Here is a 21,044-nt window from a genome sequence, read left to right on the forward strand (position 1 = left end):
GACTGCAGGGGAATTCACCAGCGGGGATGTCATCAGGAGGACCTGGGTGTAGTGCCGCAAATATTTCAATGATCTCATTAGATCACGAAACATTTGTACAAAGCCCACTTAACTTCATCCTGCTGTCATCAACATCCATCAGAAATTTATATGCATCTTTGGTAGTGCCTAAGTGAGTTGAAGTGAATGGTGAGGCAACGGTACCCCCGCAATGGTGATGTGAGAAAGGAATGGTTTGGTCATTGTCGGGATGCTTTATCAAGTGTTCCTATGGGGTAGTGCCAACCATAAGACGCATTTGGGAGAAAGGCACATGGGGGCGGGAAGATGGGTGCCTGATCCACTGTCAAAAATAACAACTTTCCCACCCAACCTGCCACCAATCATGACTGCTACCACCCCAAAAAATTCAGGCCACAGTATTAAGTTTTTAATCCTTGATAGGTTTTCAGGTTCAGTGTCACTGGCCACTCCAGTAAATGGAAGTCGAGTACCCCATGAAGCAGAATGCCTTTACCTGCCCAATATCTAGACAAGTGTAGCAATGCCCAGAAGTCAAAGAAAACCTTCATCACTACTCCGGTTCACAAAATATATACATCACATGATCCCCTAGCCTTCAATAGGAAGAAGAATAACTATATCAGACTGTTAAGTCAGGCAATAAAACAAGTAAAAAAGTAAAATAAAAGAACAGTTCTCAATGCAAATTTTTATAGTAACTACTAATCTTAATGTCAAACAACTAAGACATCTCCAGTGCCACCCTTCAACACGACAGACCCTCATTGCAGTCCTTTATTTCTTACGTGGTACTCACTCCCATGGAATCTTACCAAAGTCCTCCAACTAGGCTAAAACCCTAGTGCTTTAATAGTGAACTGAATGCTGGCAACCAAAAAGAGACCTACAATTGGCACAGAATTATTCACCGAGGTTCAACATAGAATCATGGCCTACCCTCCTCACAAATCTGACAACAGTCTCCGACATGAATATCCAGCAATCAAATCTTTTACTTTAGAGAGGTCCCCAGGATGTGAATTAAATAGAATATCTAAAGTGAATGGAATGGCTTGTTTCTGATAAACCCATTGATCTGTTTTTACCACTTTGTTTAACCTTTGATTGCAGGAACTTAAAACACTTCTCCAATCAATTATCAAGGACACAACTTGGGACCGAATATGGTAATTCCTCTGAATTGGACAGACATTAATATATTAACTACCTTTTGTCCAAGTAGGAATAAGTTACAACTCATGCCTAGAATAATTCTCACATTTTTCTGCACTCTCTCCAAGGCCTTCACATCCTTCCTAAAGTGCGGTACCCAGAATTGGACATGGCCTTTCAGTTGAGGCCGAACCAGGTGTTTTATAAAGGTTCGGATGATGTGGAATCTATATGGGTAGAGCTGCAGAACACCAAAGGGCAAAAAACGTTAGTGGGAGTTGTGTACAAACCTCCAAACAGTAGTAGTGATGTTGGGGAGGGCATCAAACAGGAAATTAGGGGTGCATGCAATAAAGGTGCAGCAGTTATAATGGGTGACTTTAATATGCACATAGATTGGGTTAACCAAACTGGAAGCAATACGGTGGAGGATTTCCTGGAGTGCATAAGGGATGGTTTTTTAGACCAATATGTCGAGGAACCAACTAGGGGGGAGGCCATCTTAGACTGGGTGTTGTGCAATGAGAGGGGATTAATTAGCAATCTCATTGTGCGAGGCCCCTTGGGGAAGAGTGACCATAATATGGTGGAATTCTGCATTAGAATGGAGAATGAAACAGTTAATTCAGAGACCATGGTCCAGAACTTAAAGAAGGGTAACTTTGAAGGTATGAGGCGTGAATTGGCTAGGATAGATTGGCGAATGATACTTAAGGGGTTGACTGTGGATGGGCAATGGCAGACATTTAGAGACCGCATGGATGAACTACAACAATTGTACATTCCTGTCTGGCGTAAAAATAAAAAAAAGGAAAGGTGGCTCAACCGTGGCTATCAAAGGGAATCAGGGATAGTATTAAAGCCAAGGAAGTGGCATACAAATTGGCCAGAAATAGCAGCGAACCAGAGGACTGGGAGAAATTTAGAACTCAGCAGAGGAGGACAAAGGGTTTGATTAGGGCAGGGAAAATGGAGTACGAGAAGAAGCTTGCAGGGAACATCAAGACGGATTGCAAAAGTTTCTATAGATATGTAAAGAGAAAAAGGTTAGTAAAGACAAACGTAGGTCCCCTGCAGTCAGAATCAGGGGAAGTCATAACGGGGAACAAAGAAATGGCGGACCAATTGAACAAGTACTTTGGTTCGGTATTCACTGAGGAGGACACAAACAACCTTCCGGATATAAAAGGGGTCGGAGGGTCTAGTAAGGAGGAGGAACTGAGGGAAATCCTTATTAGTCGGGAAATTGTGTTGGGGAAATTGATGGGATTGAAAACCAATAAATCCCCAGGACCAGATGGTCTGCACTCCAGAGTACTTAAGGAGGTGGCCTTGGAAATAGTGGATGCATTGACAGTCATTTTCCAACATTCCATTGACTCTGGATCAGTTCCTATGGAGTGGAGGGTAGCCAATGTAACCCCACTTTTTAAAAAAGGAGGGAGAGATATAACAGGGAATTATAGACCGGTCAGCCTGACATCAGTAGTGGGTAAAATGATGGAATCAATTATTAAGGATGTCAAAGCAGTGCATTTGGAAAGAGGTGACATGATAGGTCCAAGTCAGCATGGATTTGTGAAAGGGAAATCATGCTTGACAAATCTGGAATTTTTTGAGGATGTTTCCAGTAGAGTGGACAAGGGAGAACCAGTTGGTGTGGTATATTTGGACTTTCAGAAGGCTTTTGACAAGGTCCCACACAAGAGATTAATGTGCAAAGTTAAAGCACATGGGATTGGGGGTAGTGTGCTGACATGGATTGAGAACTGGTTGTCAGACAGGAAGCAAAGAGTTGGAGTAAATGGGGACTTTTCAGAATGGCAGGCAGTGACTAGTGGGGTACCGCAAGGTTGTGTGCTGGGGACCCAGCTGTTTACACTGTACATTAATGATTTAGACGCGGGGATTAAATGTAGTATCTCCAAATTTGCGGATGACACTAAGTTGGGTGGCAGTGTGAGCTGCGAGGAGGATGCTATGAGGCTGCAGAGCGACTTGGATAGGTTAGGTGAGTAGGCAAATGCATGGCAGATGAAGTATAATGTGGATAAATGTGAGGTTATCCACTTTGGTGGTAAAAACAGAGAGACAGACTATTATCTGAATGGTGACAGATTAGGAAAAGGGGAGGTGCAAAGAGACCTGGGTGTCATGGTACATCAGTCATTGAAGGTTAGCATGCAGGTACAGCAGGCGGTTAAGAAAGCAATTGGCATGTTGGCCTTCATAGCGAGGGGATTTGAGTACAGGGGCAGGGAGGTGTTGCTACAGTTGTACAGGGCCTTGGTGAGGCCACACCTGGAGTATTGTGTTCAGTTTTGGTCTCCTAACCTGAGGAAGGACATTCTTGCTATTGAGGGAGTGCAGCGAAGGTTCACCAGACTGATTCCCGGGATGGCAGGACTGACCTATCAAGACAAACTGGATCAACTGGGCTTGTATTCACTGGAGTTCAGAAGAATGAGGGGATCTCATACAAATGTTTAAAATTCTGACGGGGTTAGACAGGTTAGATGCAGGAAGAATGTTCCCAATGTTGGGGAAGTCCAGAACCAGGGGTCACAGTCTAAGGATAAGGGGTAAGCCATTTAGGACCGAGATGAGGAGGAACTTCTTCACCCAGAGTGGTGAACCTGTGGAATTCTCTACCACAGAAAATTGTTGAGGCCAATTCACTAAATATATTCAAAAAGGAGTTAGATGAAGTCCTTACTACTAGGGGGATCAAGGGGTATGGCGAGAAAGCAGGAATGGGGTACTGAAGTTGCATGTTCAGCCATGAACTCATTGAATGACGGTGCAGGCTAGAAGGGCCGAATGGCCTACTCCTGCACCTATTTTCTATGTTTCTGTGTTATCATAACTTCCTTGCTTTTGTACTCTGCCTTTATTTATGAAGCCCAGTATCCTGTATGCTTTTTGAGCCATTTTCTCAACCTGCCCTGCCACCTTCAACAATTTGTGTATGTATACCCCCAGGTCTCTGTTCATGCACCCACTTTAGGATTGTACCCTATTGCCTCTCCCCGTTCTTCCTACCAAAATTTATCACTTCACACTTTTCTGCGTTAAACAACATCTGCCACGTATCCGCCCATTTCACCTACCTATCTATATCTTCTTGAAGACTATCACTGTTAACTGTGTGTATTGTGACTGGCAGGAAAAAAGCTAATCAGCAATCCAGAATAGACTTGTCACACCAAGAAAATAAATGAGTAATATATTTACAAGAAAACCCAGGCTTCCTTAAACTGAATGCGAATGTTAGCCCCAAGTAGTGTTTATACTTACTTTGGTAGACCTTTGATACATGCAGCCAAATCCTTGGTCATGAAACCAGACTCAATAGTTTCTACACAAACTTCTTCTAACGAAGTACAGAAGTTCTTCAGTGCAGAGTTGTCATCCAGCTTTGCTCTATGGGATAATCCTCGAGTCCAAGCAAAGATGGAGGCTTGAAACAATGAGGGGGAAAGTCTTGTATTAAAAAAACACTAAGTACATCGGGCAAGAAAAGTACTTTTAACCAAACTTATGTTTCAACGGACAGTATTTACTACACCATTATTAGAACACCTTAAATATTGAAAAAAATCCTCCAGTGTTTCACAGCTTAAAAAAGGTAAAATAAAAAAAGGAATGGATGCTGTACTATAGTAGGAGGTGTGACCAAAAGCTCAGTGGAATGACCAGTTTTAACAGATTTTGCAGGTAGGAGAGAAACAAAGAATCTGATGATAGATAATAAGGCTAAAGCAACTTACGGCTCTACCATCATTTATGGTTGAATGCATGGGCATGCACAGAAGGTATGCTCGGAAGGCATGGGGAGGGCCACAAGGTTGGAGGAAGTTGCAAAGAATAAAGAAAGAGAGACCAGGGAGGGGATTGAAGGAGAAGACAAAAAGTTTAAATTCAAAACATTAGGAAAAGCTAACCAGTAAAACCAGGTGTGAAGTGCAAGCAGGGCTTACTGCACTGCAGGGCAGATGTGCTTTGAATGCAATGGGAGGATGGGAGACCAGCAAGGAAGTAGTTAGAGAAATCAAGTCTAGGGAGTGTCAAAAGTATGGATAATGTTCTAGTAGCAATGAGAGTGAATTAGTTGCACAAGCAGAGGACATTGTTGAGGTGCAAGTAAGCAGCCTTGGTGATGGATAGAATGTGGAGTTTGAAACTTGGCTCAGGTAGCAAGGAATGAGATATTTATGAAGAAGCTAGCTAGAACAAGTATTTCCCCATGGTGAAAGATGAGGATAGTTGAGTTAGAGGAAAATAGTGTTGTGGGCTGTAAGGGAGACGAGGAAGTGGTCAGAGATCAGACAAGTGGCATGGCCAGGCGAGATCATAGAAATTTACAGCACCATCGTGTCCATGCCAGCCAAGAGCTATCCAGCCTCATCCCACTTTGCAGCTCCTGTAGGTTACGGCAGAGTGCACATCCAAGAGTAGCTTTTAAATGTGGTTTGGGTTTCTATCTCTGTACCACCCTTTCAGGCAGTGAGTTCCAGACCGCCACCATCCTCAGTGAAGAAATTTCCCCTCACCTCCTCTAAACCTCCCCCCAATTACTTTAAATCTATGTCCCCTGCTTGTTGACCCCTCTGCCAAGGGAAACCGGTTCTCTCTATCTCGGGCCCTCAATTTTATACACCTCAATCAGGTCTCCCCGCAGCCTTCTTGGATCCAAAGAAAACAGACTTAGCATCTCCAATCGTTCCTCATAGCCAAAATTCTCCAGTCCAGGCAACATTCTTGTAAATCTCCTCTGCACCCTTTCCAGTGCAATCACATCTTTCCTGAAATGTGACAAGAGCTGCACACAGTACTCCAGCTGCAGCTTGATCAGTGTTTTATGCAGTTCAAGCATTACCTCCTTTGCTCTTGTATTCCATGCCTTGACTAATAAAGGCAAGTATTCCATATGCTTTATCTACCTAGATGATAGTATATTGTTTATAAAATTATAAAGGCTTTGATAGTTTTCCTTTATTCACTTTCTTGGGGTCAGTTACAAGGACTCATCAATTTAAAATTGTCAGAGAGAGAAGGGTTAGAAGAAATTTCTTTAGTGAGTTGTTGGCGCATGGAATGATTTTCTGCAGAAAGTGGTTAAGGCAGAGATCATTGCCGCTTCCAAGGGAAAAGTGGATAAATATTTGAAGCAGAGGGAGATAGAGGTATAGGGAGAGCGCAGAGCAGGGAGATTAGTTTTAGACTGCTCTGACAAAGATGACGCAAACACAAATGGCCTCCTTCTGTGCTGTAAACTTTTAGGGTTCTAAATATGAACAATTTTATTACCTTACATTTCTTAAAAATAATAATTTGCAATTCAACTATCTGGTTATTAATTCTGATGAATCTAGATCACGTGAATTTTAGACCTTTTTCTAAACATTGTGCTTTCCACAAAACTTGGTGTCACCCATCAAGATTACTAATTACAAAGTCCCAAGACTCCACCTAGAGCATTCTGTTGGCTACATCACAGTGTAGTGGTTATGCTGAAAGAACCAGCAACCCAGCTGTCCCAAGTTCAAATCCTACCATGGTAAGTTATGAAACTGGTTTAAATAACTTATTTGTAGGCTAGCACCAGAAAACAAAATAACCATGAAAGCTGCTGCAATTTTGCAAAAATCCATCTAGTTCATTAATGCCCTTCAGGGAAGAGAACCTGCCATTTCTACCTGATTTAGTCTATACAATACTCCAATCCCATACCATATGGTTAACTATTCATGCCTACAGGGCAACTGTGTTCGGCAATAAATGCTGCCTTGCCAGCATTGCTTACATCCTGAACCAATCATTACCCAACCTACTACATCTTCACAAACTTTTAGTTACAAATCTTCAGATTCCTTACGATGTCTTAAAGTCTGAAAGAGTGAGTTTCTGTTAAGCTTTACCTACTTGTCTGCCTATAAAACATTTATACAATTTTCCCAGGGTTTCTACAGCTCTTCTGGCAAAGTTCAAGGCAATAATATATTTTGGGGCCGCCCTGCAATACACTGTAGATTCTGCATCATATTAAATAAACATACTGGCCATACTTGTAAATTACATTTGTATAAGGGAGGCAAAGCCAAATAATTTTACCAATTGGATTGGTTGAGGTTTCCTTGCCCTGCTGATGCATACGGTAATGGCGTGTCACAGTGCCATGGGCAGCCTCAGCTTCTACTGTCTTGCCATCAGGACAAATCAATACACTTGTCATCATTCCCAGTGAGCCATATCCTGCATATAATTAGAAAAATATATTCTTGAAAACACAATCAAAATAAAGAAACCATATTTCAGTACAGGAGTAGTTAGCTTAAAAAAAAGACTGGAGTAACAGCTTCTATTTTCTTGATCTCTGTTCAGTCCCTCTATTTGACAGAACTGGAGGCAATCTTCTCTAATTCAGAATTTTTCAGCAAATTTCTGAATTTGCAAGTAATTCTGATGCAGAAAGTCATGTCAAACTGTACAATATATGTAGAAAACCATCAGTTGAATTAGCAGTTTACTATATATCAAGAATAGCCCAACATAGATTAATATAATTGCTACTATCAAAATTACCTTGTGCAATAGAGTCAGATTGCACATCACCATCATAATTCTTACAGGCCCAGATGAAGCCTCCCTCAGATTTGAGAGCTTGGGCTACCATGTCATCAATTAGTCTGTGCTCATACCAGATTCCTTTGGCCTCAAATTGTGCTTTGTATTGTCTGCAAGAGAAATATATTTTCTAAAACAAAGCCGTACCATTAGCCTTTTTCCCTCAACAACTGTACCAAAGTGAAGCTTTCCAAATGTTTAAATTTACACTACCCTCCTCTTTTTGGTACCCAACTGTTGTCTCCTGCCACTGCGTTTCTTCCTTCAGTTTGTAGGGCTAGCCAGTCTGGTCCACAGGTTTATTTATGGCTCACTTACATAGTGATCACATCTCTTATTCACTAATCAAGGAATGACATGATTGAATAATCCTCAACCCAAGTGCACATCCTCTTTTGCAACAGAAGGAATGTCAAATACTAAAGCTTCTTGGAGGATAGTAAAATAATGAAGTGGGAGAGAAGTGAGTTGGAGAGGGAAAGAAAAACATTTTTGAAACGTTTATTTTTTTTTAAAAGTTACTTTTCATAGATTTCCTGGAATATGTCCTTGAATCGTCCATCGTAACTCTTCAGTATGGTATTCTTTGTGCTCATGTATAATGGCCAACCTTTAGCAAGAGCTTGCTGGAATGAGCTATGAGCGAAGTCCCTAATCGAGGAGTCAGTGTTGTACATTCCCAAAGCAACTCCTCCACCATCTGTAACAAAGTAGTGACATTTTTTTACAAAGCCACATATACCAAAAATAGCATTTTATGTTTTGACATAATATACTCTGATAGGTGTCAAGATTTAAAAGCTATCAAAAGTTCCCTTCAATTCCTAGATCCTCTTTCTTCCCACTCCTTCCCTGTTCGCAAGTGTAAAAATGAACTCAACATATCATGTGCCAGTATTGAATTTTATTTTGTTCCTCTAGGACAGTGATCCCCTAACAATACACCTAGTTTATATTCATGAGCTCTTTACAATTGTATGCAATATTTTGTTTCTGGCTTGCTATATAAATCCTAACCTAAAGGAGTGTAAATTGAAACTCTCCTATACCTTTCTATGGGCCCAAGTTTCCACAGGATAGAAAACGGGCGCCCGTTTTTCGCGCCTAAAACGGCGCCAGAAAAAAAACGTGCTATTCTCGAGCACTTTGCAGCTCCTTGTCTGTTTGGCGCGGCGCCCAGGGGGGCGGAGCCTACACTCGCGCCGATTTTGTAAGTGGGAGGGGGCGGGTACTATTTAAATTAGTTTTTTTTCCTGCCGGCAACGCTGCGCGTGCGCGTTGGAGCGTTCGCGCAGCATGAAGGAAACATTGGCACTCGGCCATTTTTGTAGTTCTCTGTAGCTGTTTAATTTTTGAACATTTTTTAATAAAAGCACATTGCCATCAGCACTGAGACTACCCTTCTCACTGTCTCCTTCCCCTCACTCCCCTCCACGGCGGCAACAAACCGCTGTCCCCTTCCTCCCCTCCGCGGCGGCAACAAACGGCGGTTTCCTTCCCCACCCCCCGCAGGAACGAACGATGGCTGAAGCACTGTCACACAGGTAGGAAGATGGTTTATTTAATCTTTTCTTTGCTTATAAATGTTTATTCAGGTTGGATTTATTTGTATAATATTTGTAGAAGTATAAATAAAGATTGATTGTAGAATTTAATGACTTCCCTTCCCCCACCTCGTTCTGGACGCCTAATTTGTAACCTGCGCCTGATTTTTTTTAATGTGTAGAACATGTTTTTTCAGTTCTACAAAAATCTTCACTTGCTCCATTCTACTTTAGTTTGGAGTACGTTTTCATTGTGGAAACTTTGAAATCAGGCATCAGTGGCCGGACACACCCCCTTTTGAAGAAAAAATTCTGTTCCAAAGTAGAACTGTTCTACCTCACTAGAACTGCAGAAAAAAAAAGTGGAGAATTGCGATTTCTAAGATAGTCCGTTCTCCACCAGTTGCTCCTAAAAATCAGGCGCAAATCATGTGGAAACTTGGGCCCTATAAGTCTAGCTTATACAGCCAGAAGTTGCCATATTGGAAAACTGCAAATGTAATGCCCCTATTTAAAAAAGGAGGCAGACAAAAAGCAGGAAACTATAGACCAGTTAGCCCAACATCTGTGGTTGGAGAAAATGGAGTGTATTATTAAAGAAGCAGCTGCAGGACATTTAGAAAAGCATAATTCAGTCAGGCTAGTCAGCATGGATTTATGAAGGGGAAGTCATGTTTGACAAATTTGCTGGAGTTCTTTGAGGATGTAACGAACAGGGGGAACCAGTGGATGTGGTGTATTTGGACTTCCAGAAGGCATTTGACAAGGTGCCACATAAAAGGTTACTGCACAAGATAAAAGTTCACTGGCATGGGGGGTAATAGATTAGCATGGATAGAGGATTGGCTAACTAACTAAACAGAGTCAGTATAAATGGTTCATTCTCTGGTTGGCAACCAGTAACTAGTGGGGTGCCACAGGGATCAGTGCTGGGACCCCAACTATTTACAATCTATATTAATGACTTGGAAGAAGGAACTAAGTGTAACGTAGCCAAGTTTGCTGATGATACAAAGTTGAGAGGAAAAGCATATGAGGAGGACACAAAAAATCTGCAAAAGAACATACAGGCAAAGAGTGAGGTCATGTACTTTGGCAGAAAATAATCAAAGAGCAAGTTATTATTTAAATGGTGAAAGATTGCAAAGTGCTGCAGTGCAGCGGGACCGGAGGGTACTTCTTTATGAAACACAAAAGGTTAGTATGCAGGTACAGCAAGTGATCAGGAAGGCCAATCGAATCTTGGCTTTTATTGCAAAGGGGATGGAGTATAAAAGCAGGGAAGTTTTGCTACAGTTGTAGAGTATTGGTGAGGCCACACCTGCAATACTGCGTGTAGTTTTGGTTTCCATATTTACGAAAGGATATACTTGCTTTGGAGGCAGTTCAGAGAAGGTTCACAAGGTTGATTTTGGAGATGAAGGGGTTGACTTATGAGGGACAGTTGAGCCTCTACTCATTGGAATTCAGAAGAATGAAAGGTGATCTTATCGAAACGTATAAGATTATGAGGGGCTTGACGGGGTGGATGCAGAGAGGATGTTTTCACTGATGTGGGAGACTAGAACTAGAGGGCATAATCTTAGAATAAGAGGCCACCCATTTAAAACTGAGATCAGAAATTTCCTCCGAGGGTTGTGGATTAGTGGAATTCGCTGCATCAGAGCTGTGGAAGCTGGGACATTGAATAAATTTAAGACAGAAATAGTTTCTTAAACTATAAAAGGGAATAAGGGGTTATGGAGAGTGGGCAGGGAAGTGGACCAGAGTCCATGATTGTATTAAATGGCGGAGCAGGCTCAAGGGGCCATATGGACTACTCCTATTTCTTATGTTCTTATGCAAGATCCATACCAGTAATTAATATGCATTACCAGATTAGCCCTGTCTGTATATATCGGGAGGTTTTGTTTCTTCCAAAACTTAAACTACACAGCACACAGGAAATGGTGTTGCCAGTGTAAGCTGTTTGATGCAAGCATATAAAAGGTGTCTCAATATTATTGGCCAGTTAAGCATCAACAGTAGCTGATAACTGGAGACCCAATATAGTCTACCTAACTTAAAAGAATGCATGGTTCTGAATATGTGAGCATACAAATTTCATAAAGCATGTACCTGCACAACATGCAACCTTACCTGTAAAATTATGAACAACATAGGTGACAGGTTCACCATGATTGGGTGTGTATTTGATTTCAACTATACCAGGACCAGGCACAACAAAGTCTGTAGCTCTGTACTGTGGACAAAAAGTATTACATTTGTTCTTAAATTTGAACCAAAAAGATTAAATGTTTACATTTCATATACTGCAAACCACATTCAATGAGAGGTTTAACTTTAGTTCCAGTAGTATAAGAGTGAAAGTTTATCAGCCAAAACCCAGATACAAAATAAACTATATAAGCACTTTACAAGTAGTAATGTGTCAAAATAGCATTATATTTTTATTTGCTGTATTTCTGTTCTCTTCCTTCTGAAGGCATTAACTCCTTGTTGGAGTGCAGTTCCACAGTGCCAGTTATCATCTAGGATCTCACCCAAGTGGCCATTATTTATCTGTGAGCTTTGACAACAAGTGTCAACAGGCTTTTCAATTACAAGGGCAATCATAGCAGAGGGCGATTCGATCACCACCTAATTCACAAATGCACTTTTATTTTAGTCCAAAATCAGGATTGAAAATTACCAGGGAACAACAGAAAGAACAGTGTCCTTAATTGAAAGCTGATTTAAAATCATCAGTAACCTAGTTTTTGACAAAGACATTTTCTTCGCTGATGCCTGCTACAATAACTTCATGATTGTAGATGGATATAGATAGAATTGTAAAGCATGCAAACAAATAATGTAGTCTTTTCACGGCTGAAAAGACTGAAGTCATTTTAGAAAATTAACAATTTTGTGCTCCACTCAATAAAGGTTGAAGATATTCAGCTAATATCTGTTATTCTATTGCTTCATGGAGAATATTGTGGAGAAAGTTTTCTTGCTTAATTCATTATGATCTCAATGTGTGAAGCATTTTCAACTCTACCTTCTGATCAAATCACTCAATCTCTTGTCCCCCAGAAATGTATCTACTAGTTTCTTCAATCTATTTGTACTATTTGCATCAATGCAATGCCCCGGTAATATATTCTGTATATTTATTACCTTTTGTACATCACGATTGGCCATTCCCCAACCAATACAACAGAAATTGGTTACTATGTGTGACTTGTGAACCCACATCCTAGCACTATTATACAGGTTGTTGTGAGCTGGCGCTTCAGCAGAGTGCACCTCCTTAAGGTTTTTTTAGTCTCCTTTCTGATCTCTCTTCTCTGTGGCATTTCTCTTAAAAAGAAATCATACTGATAGGCTACAGATAAGCATTTCTATAATAAAATTAATATGGGAAGGTATATTTGACTGACCCATTGGAACTGATCAGCCAGGTATTTCTCATTCATGAGTGCCTACACAGGCCAGTACAAAGAAGTTCTCTTTGTACTACAAGATGGTCTTCACCTAAACCTATTCAACCTATTTGGTCTTATCCTTCTAGAATGCTTTATCATCTTTCCATTAAAGTATCCATATTCTAGCCTCAACCTCCCTTCCTGGCAATTGATTACAACTGGAACAACAACTTGCATTTATATAGCATCTTTATTGTAGGAAACCTCCCAAGGAGCATAATAAGACAAAAATTGACACCGAGTCAAAGGTGACTAAAAGCTTGTGTTGTCGCCTCCTTTCAAGCCTTACTACCCAATATCCTTCCTCTCATCTCTACTTGGAGAGTAAAGATAATATGCAAAACTGCTTTGCAAAATCAAAGTTCACATTTGACTTTATAACTGGGCGCATACTCGGATCACGTGTAGACCGACTGACCTTGCAACATTGTTTGCAGATTCATTCTGCACACATCTCTTCTGTAACTATTCAACTTTAGGTTTAAATGTAACCATTAAATTGTGCCATTGTACTTTTAACAACATACAAATGGTAGATATGAATACATCGTCAGGTGATTTTGCTGTGTTAATTTTTCATACAGCTGCGAAGTTATAAATGTATTCATTTTTATTACCAGTCTCTGCACTAGTATTACTATTCCTTATACACAGACAATGACCAAGGATACCCATTCCACACCAACAAAAACTAAAAAGGGAGCAAAATATTATAAATGACTTACAAAAGTAGAGATGAGAGAAAGGATATTGGGTAGTAAGGCTTAAAAAGGAGGCAACACCACAAGCTTTTAGTCACTGGTCATAACATCTTCTTCTAGGCAACTTCCAGAAGTTGATCAGTACAAAGTGACCTCCATTTTCAAACTTTATCCAAAACATGCATTTTATATATATTTACAGTACTGCAGACTGCATGCACTTACAAGATAAAGAAAAAGGACAGCACATGGAAAGTGAGGATGGGAAGGGGAAAGACGAGTGTTTCCAATATAAAGCATTTTGCTCTTTTCATACAATATGGGACTATATTTTAACATGCATGTTGAATCAACCTTTTTATATGCAAAAATTACAATTTAATTTTCCTTCCTTTGGAGAACCATCATGTTGGCTGCCCTCTAACACTGGTTTAATTGACTAACCCAGAAGGCAGTGTTTCAGACTGGCCCAGTTGTCAATCTGCGGGTATCCAAGGCAAGTAAAGCAAATACCAGTTGAGTTTTTTTTTTAAAGTTGGTCACCTCCAGATTTACATCTATGCCAGTCCAAATCATTGTGTTTTAGGTTAGGCAATGACTGTATAGGAATGCTCCAATTACTTTACTGCATTGTCATTGATAGTAATCACAACTTTAGTTCCAGCACAGTAAACGAGACAGTATTGCTGCCTTTCTAAGATCCTGGACCCAGGAGGTATTTTTTGCTGACACTATGGCTTCATAGTTACATAAAATATTGCCACTGGAAGCATGGGTCACCATGCGTTCTGCCTACTGAAAGGTTAAGTGACTCCTTGAAGTAGTTCTAACACAGATAGGGCAGAAGAGGAAATGAAGGAAGAGGGACAAAAAGTTTGGATCAGTTTTCAATAGCTGGTTATAATGAAGCATTGGTAGAAATTTGAGCAAATGCTGCACAATGTTGTTCAAAACACTAAAGCAGGTAACAATTAAAATAGTCAGTTAAAGTTAACAAGGTATTTAAAGCCTATAAAATAAACTTAAGGAGTTTACCATTTTCATGGATTCTCAAAATAAATTTTAGAATCAAATTTAAAAAGTAATTTTAAAAAGTGATTTCAGCTTACTTGGTCACCATATGCATGACGTCCAATGATGATTGGCTTGATCCAGCCGGATACTAGTCTAGGAATATTCTCACAGATGATCGCTTCTCGAAACACTGTGCCACCAAGGATGTTGCGGATGGTCCCGTTGGGTGATTTCCACATTTTCTTCAGCTTGAATTCCTCCACTCTACCCTCATCAGGAGTAATGGTGGCACATTTTATTCCTACATGATATTTTTTAATAGCTTCAGCAGCATCAATAGTCACCTGGTCATTAGTGGCATCACGGTGCTCAATTCCCAGGTCATAACTTAAATGAAAAAAAAAGGTAATTCAAGATTCTATTCTTAAACAAGATCAGTTTGAAACATGATAAATTTAACATTTTCTAAAATAATATTGCTGTATTTCTCCTGAATGGACACCCGAGTAAAGATTGTTATGGTATTACTGCTGGTGGACTGTTCCAAATTCAAGAACTTCATTTATGTCTGTTCAAAAATGACTGCAGCGTCTGGTTCAGACAGAGCTTTGAAGTTAATCCAATAACTTAAAACTAAAAAAGGAAAATCTAAAGGAAGTCTCACTTTCTATCCACGATTAAAGGTAATCCCGTTCCAAAGTCTCCTGGCACTCAAGCTGCTTCTCCAAGCCCCAGGTGTCAGCATTAAATTATCAATTTATTTTAAACATTGATTTTGTTTATACTATACTGCTAAAAAAATGTTTGAGCACACAGTTTTGAGGATTTCTTTTGTATGTGAAACAAGCAATTGAAGCTCTTCTAGGGAAGGATTGGTGGCAAAAAAAAGCTCTTTGAAACCAGGAATTCAGTACAAGTTGATTATTTTTAAATTACCATTACTTGCCTTTTCTTCTAGTTAATCAGCAATTAAATGTGAATGCATTTATTTCATGTCACAAAAGTATGAAATAGCTTGTCTACAACAAGGCTGCCTCTAAACATCCAGTTTGCACTCATTCTGTAAAGCCATGAATGCAGTTTCTGCTACTTTCACTTTCTTGCACATATAAAACTTCAAACTTGAACAACTTTGTTCTTGATGTGATGTGAAAAAGCAAAGTTTTTATTTTTCATTACCAGACACATTAACTTACTCTCTGCATACAAAGTACTCCCTCATCTGCTATTTTATCTCCATTATATAAATGGAGGCTGCATCTCTTATCTGATGAGACATTGGTTATCCCCTTCCACAGAGATAGGCCATTTCAGGTCTTCGCTTACATCCTTATAGCAATATATGCTGTGGCAGTTTTGTAGTGACTTAATTCCTTTCACTGGTCATTAGTTAAACCAGCCTTGCAGGTTGATCCAGAGGCTAGCAAATCACAAAGCTACCAAATATTATCTTACTCTATTATAAAAAAGGATTTGCACTGAAATTGCTCCTTTAGCTTTTCCTGTTTTTACAAAAGAATAATGGTAAAACAGTGGGATGAAAGTAAGTTATAAAAATAAATCAAGAAAAAAAATTACAATAGAAAGAGATAGTTACAAAATTTAATACCCCATTACTCCAAGTCATTTTTTTCAGCAAGCAAAAAAGGCTCAATATTCTATCAAACAGGGTTTTGTTGTTTTCTTTTGGCACAGGTAGGAAGAGGGGAAAAAATAGGAAAAATGTACACTTAATATGGAAGTAAATTTTGTATGGGCAAACTAAAGAAAACCTAAACAGCTATGAATAATTTTGAATATCAAGCAATTATAATATTCACCAACTTCAACAGAAAGCACTGTTCCTTCTCCCGCCGTTCCCCCCCCCATTCAAAAAAAACCCCACAAGTATAATTCAATCGGAGATACAGAACAAAATCTCCAGAGATGCAGCACTGGGTTCGGTAATCTCTCAAGCTCCAAACTTCACTCATTTTCAACCTCTCCCCAAAAAGGCAAATTATTTTTGAGATTAGCGAGTTTTTATCAATGCGCTTACGATGGCAGTATGCACTCAAAGTTAAAACCACATTTATCAAAATAACACAATCTAAATGAGTTGTATGGTATAAATATTTTGTATTGTGTTTTACATAAAGCTCAACTATGTTTGCTACTTAGCTGGTGTAAAAAAAAAATTCAATGCTGAACATACACGTAGGACTATAAATTCATTCCATCTATAACTACCCACCTAACTGACCAGCATTACAAATTTTAGTCTCCTCTTATTTTCATTGGCTATTGTCGATCCGGTTCAAAAAGAGACAGCAGGTGAAACACAAACTCTCAAATACAGTCGTTACTCCACTTTTTTTGAAGAGGTAAGAGGGTTGAGGAGAGCAATGCGGTTGATGTGTACAAGGACTTCCAAAAGGTGTTTGATAAAGTTCCACATAATAGGCTTGTCAGCAAAGTTGAAACCCATGGAATAAAAGGGACAGTGGCAGCATGGATACAAAATTGGCTAAGTGACAGGAAACAGAATAGTGGTCGACAGTTGTTTATCCAACTGGAGGAAGGTATATAGAGATATACTTCCCAGAGGTCGGTACTCGGACCACTGCTTTTCTTGATATATATTAATGACTTTGACTTGGGTGTGGGTGTACAGGGCACTATTTCAAAATTTTCAGATGACAAAGCTTGGAATTATAGTGAAGAGTGAGGAGAATAGGGATAGACTTCAAGAGGACACAGACAGGCTGGTGGAAATTTAATGCCGAAAAGTGCAAAGTGATACATTTTGACAGGAAGAACGAGGAGAGGCGATATAAATTAAAGGGTACAATTCTAAAGGGGGTGCAGGGACAAAGACTTGGGGGTATATGTGCACTAATTGAAGGTGGCAGGGCAGGTTGAGAAAGCAGTTAAAAATAAGCATACTTTGTCCTGGGCTTTAGAAATAGAGTCAGAGAGTATAAAAATAAAAGCAGTTATGATGAACCTTTATAAAACACTGGTTCAGCCACAACTGGAGTAGTGTGTCCAATTCTGGGTACTACACTGAGAAGGATGTGAAGGCTTTAAAGAGGGTATAGAAAAGATTTACAATGGTTCCAGAGATGAGGGACATGGATAGACTAGTGAAACTGGGGTTGTTCTCCTTGGAGAAGATTGAGGGAAAATTTGATAGTGGTGTTCAAAATCATGAGGGGTCCAGACAGAGTAGAAAGAGAGAGAAACTGTTGCCATTGGCGGAAGGGTCGATAACCAGAGGACACAGATTAAGGTGATTGCCAGAAGATCTAAAGGCAACATAAGGAAAAAATGTTTACGCAGCGAGAATTTTTTTTAAAAAAATTTACGCATTGAGTGGTTATGATCTGGAATGCACTACCCGAGGGAGTGGTGAAGGCAGATTTATTCTTGGCTTTCAAAGGGGAATTGGATAAGAAAATGAAGGAAAACATTTTGCTGGGCTTCAGGGAAAGGGCAAGGGAGTGGGACTAGCTGAAGTGTTCCTGCAGAACCGGCAAGAGCTCGACAGGCCAAATGGCCTATTGTGCTGGAATGATTCTATGATTCATGCAAATTAGCAATAATCTACAAGATGGTGAATGTCACAAATTTCTATTAAAAGAGAGACATTTCTTATTTTGTTTCAACTTTATTTTCTGTATTTCTGAAGTGTTTTTTTTTTAAATACTTCCATAAAATAAATGACTGAGCATCATCATCAATGACTAAAAAAAATAATAAAGTCCAGCAGGTGCAAAGAATCATTAAAGTACATGTTCTAAACTTTCCTGTGAAGCACCGGTTAACTATACTAATTAATGGGAGCCAACTCGAGCTCCATGTTTTGGAGCTTGAGCGGCAGCTGGGGACACTGCAGTGCATGCGTGAGACTGAGAGCAACGTGGATAGCATGTTTCTAGAAGCGGTCACCCCACAGCTTAAGATGGGGATTGGTTGACCCCTGGACAGAAGAGAAGGACTAGGGAGGTAGTGCAGTGTTGTTGGGGAGGAGTTAAACTAATACGTCAGGGGGATGGGAACCTAGGCAGGGAGACAGAGGGAAGTAGAATGGGAGCAGAAGCAAAATATAGAAAGAAGAGTAAAATGGGAGGGCAAAGAAACCTAAAGCAAAAAGCAAAAAGGGCCACATTACAGCAAATTTCTAAAGGGGCAAAGTGTGTTAGAAAGACAAGCTTGAAGGCTCTGTGCCTCAATGCGAGGAGTATTCGGAATAAGGTGGACGAATTAACTGCGCAGATAGCAGTTAACGGGTATGATGTAATTGGCATCACGGAGACATGGCTCCAGGGTGACCAAGGCTGGGAACTCAACCAGGGGTATTCAACATTTAGGAAGGATAGACAGAAAGGAAAAGGAAGCGGGGTGGCGTTGCTGGTTAAAAAGGAAATTAATGCAATAGTAAGAAAGGACATTAGCTTGGATGATGTGGAATCAGTATGGGTGGAGGTACGGAATACCAAAGGACAGAAAACGCTAGAGGGAGTTGTGTACAGATCACCAAACAGTAGTAGTAAGGTTGGGGACAGCATCAAACAAGAAATAAGGGATGCATGCAATAAAAGGTACAGCAGTTATCATGGGTGACTTTAATCTACATATGGATTGTGCTAACCAAACTGGTAGCAATGCAGTGGAGGAGGATTTCCTGGAGTGAGGGATGGTTTTCTAGACTAATGTCGAGGAACCAACCAGGGAGCTGGCCATCCTAGACTGGGTGATGTGTAATGAGAAAGGACTAGTTAGCAATTTTGTTGTGCGAGACCCCTTGGGGAAGAGTGACCATAACATGGTAGAATTCTTTATTAGGATGGAGAGTGACACAGTTAATTCAGAATCTAGGGTCCTGAACTTAAGGAAAGGTAACTTCGATGGTTTGAGGCGTGAACTGGCTAGATAGACTGGCAAATGATACTTAAAGGGTTGACGGTGGATAGGCAATGGCAAACATTTAAAGATCACATGGATGAACTTCAGCAATTGTACATCCCTGTCTGCAGTAAAAATAAAATGGGGAAGGTGGTTCAACCGTGGCTATCAAGAGAAATTAAGGATAGTGTTAAATCCAAGGACGAGGCATAAGTTGGCCAGAAAAAGCAGCAAACCCGAGGACTGGGAGAAATTTAGAATTCAGCAGAGGAGGACAAAGGGTTTAATTAGGAGGGGGAAAAGAGAGTACAAGAAGAAGCTTGCCAGGAACATAAAAACTGACTGCAAAAGCTTCCATAGATATGTGAAGAGAAAAAGATTAGTGAAGACAAACGTAGGTCCCTTGCCGTCGGATTCAGGTGAATTTATAATGGGGAACAAAGAAATGGCGGACCAATTGAACAAATACTTTGGGTTCTGTCTTCATGAAGGAAGGCACAAATAACCCTCCGAAAGTACTAGGGAACTGAGGGTGTAGTGAGAAGGAGGAACTGAACTATATACTTATTAGACGGAAAATTGTGTTAGGGAAATTGATGGGATTGAAGGCCAATAAATCCCCGGGGCCTGATAGTCTGCATCCCAGAGTACTTAAGGAAGTGGACCTAGAAATAGTAGATGCATTGGCGATCATTTTCCAACAGTCCATTGACTCGGGATCAGTTCCTATGGATTGGAGGGTAGCTAATGTAACACCACTTTTTAGAAAGGGATAGAGAAAGTGGGTAATTATAGACCAGTTAGCCTGACATCAGTAGTGGGGAAAATGTTGGAATCAATTAAGAATGAAATAGCATTTGAAAAGCAGTGACAGGATCAGTCCAAGTCAGCATGGATTTATGAAGGGGAAATCATGCTTGACAAATCTTCTGGAATTTTTTGAGGATGTAACTAGTAAAGTAGACAAGGGAGAACCAGTGGATGTGGTGTATTTGAACTTTCAAAAGGCTTTTGACAAGGTCCCACACAAGAGATTGGTGTGCAAAAATCAAAGCACATGGTATTGGGGGTAATATACTGACATGGTTGGCAGACAGGAAGCAGAGAGTTGGGATAAACGGGTCCTTTTCAGAATGGCAGGCAGTGACTAGTGGAGTGCCGCAGGGCTCAGTGCTGGGACCCGAGCCCTTTTCAATATACATCAATGATTTGGATGAAGGAATTGAGTGTAATATCTCCAAGTTTGCAGATGACGCTAAACTGGGTGGCGGTGTGAGCTGTGAGGGGGACGCCAAGAGGCTGCAGGGTGACTTGGACAAGTTAGGGGAGTGGGCAAATGCATGGCAGATGCAGTATAATGTGGATAAATGTGAGGTTATCCACTTTTGGGGCAAAAACGCAAAGACAGGTTATCTGAATGGTGGCAGATTAGGAAAAGGGGAGGTGCAACGAGACCTGGGTGTCATGGTTCATCAGGCATTGAAAGTTGGCATACAGGTGCAGCAGGCGGAAAAGGCGGCCAATGATATTTTGGCCTTCATAGCTAGGGGATTTTGAGTATAGGAGCAAGGAGGTCTTACTGTAGTTGTACAGGGCCTTGGTGAGGCCTCAACTGGAATAGTGTGTTC

At 40.4% G+C, this 21,044-nt stretch overlaps 1 protein-coding gene across 1 annotated transcript in view; it reads right to left on the minus strand.

The window, feature by feature from the left end:
- The window catches only part of idh1 (isocitrate dehydrogenase (NADP(+)) 1), a 42,330-nt gene that overhangs the window by 6,476 nt on the left and 14,810 nt on the right, over nt 1-21,044 (minus strand). The window contains exons 3-8 of the mRNA XM_070876032.1: nt 14,625-14,916; nt 11,487-11,589; nt 8,326-8,503; nt 7,762-7,913; nt 7,291-7,431; nt 4,474-4,636 (exon numbers count right to left, since the gene is read on the minus strand). Coding sequence (XP_070732133.1) covers nt 4,474-4,636; nt 7,291-7,431; nt 7,762-7,913; nt 8,326-8,503; nt 11,487-11,589; nt 14,625-14,916 — 1,029 coding nt within the window. The remainder of the gene's footprint in view (nt 1-4,473; nt 4,637-7,290; nt 7,432-7,761; nt 7,914-8,325; nt 8,504-11,486; nt 11,590-14,624; nt 14,917-21,044) is intronic.

This window comes from Pristiophorus japonicus, chromosome 3 (assembly GCF_044704955.1).
Source record: "Pristiophorus japonicus isolate sPriJap1 chromosome 3, sPriJap1.hap1, whole genome shotgun sequence".
NCBI classification, from domain to species: domain Eukaryota; kingdom Metazoa; phylum Chordata; class Chondrichthyes; family Pristiophoridae; genus Pristiophorus; species Pristiophorus japonicus.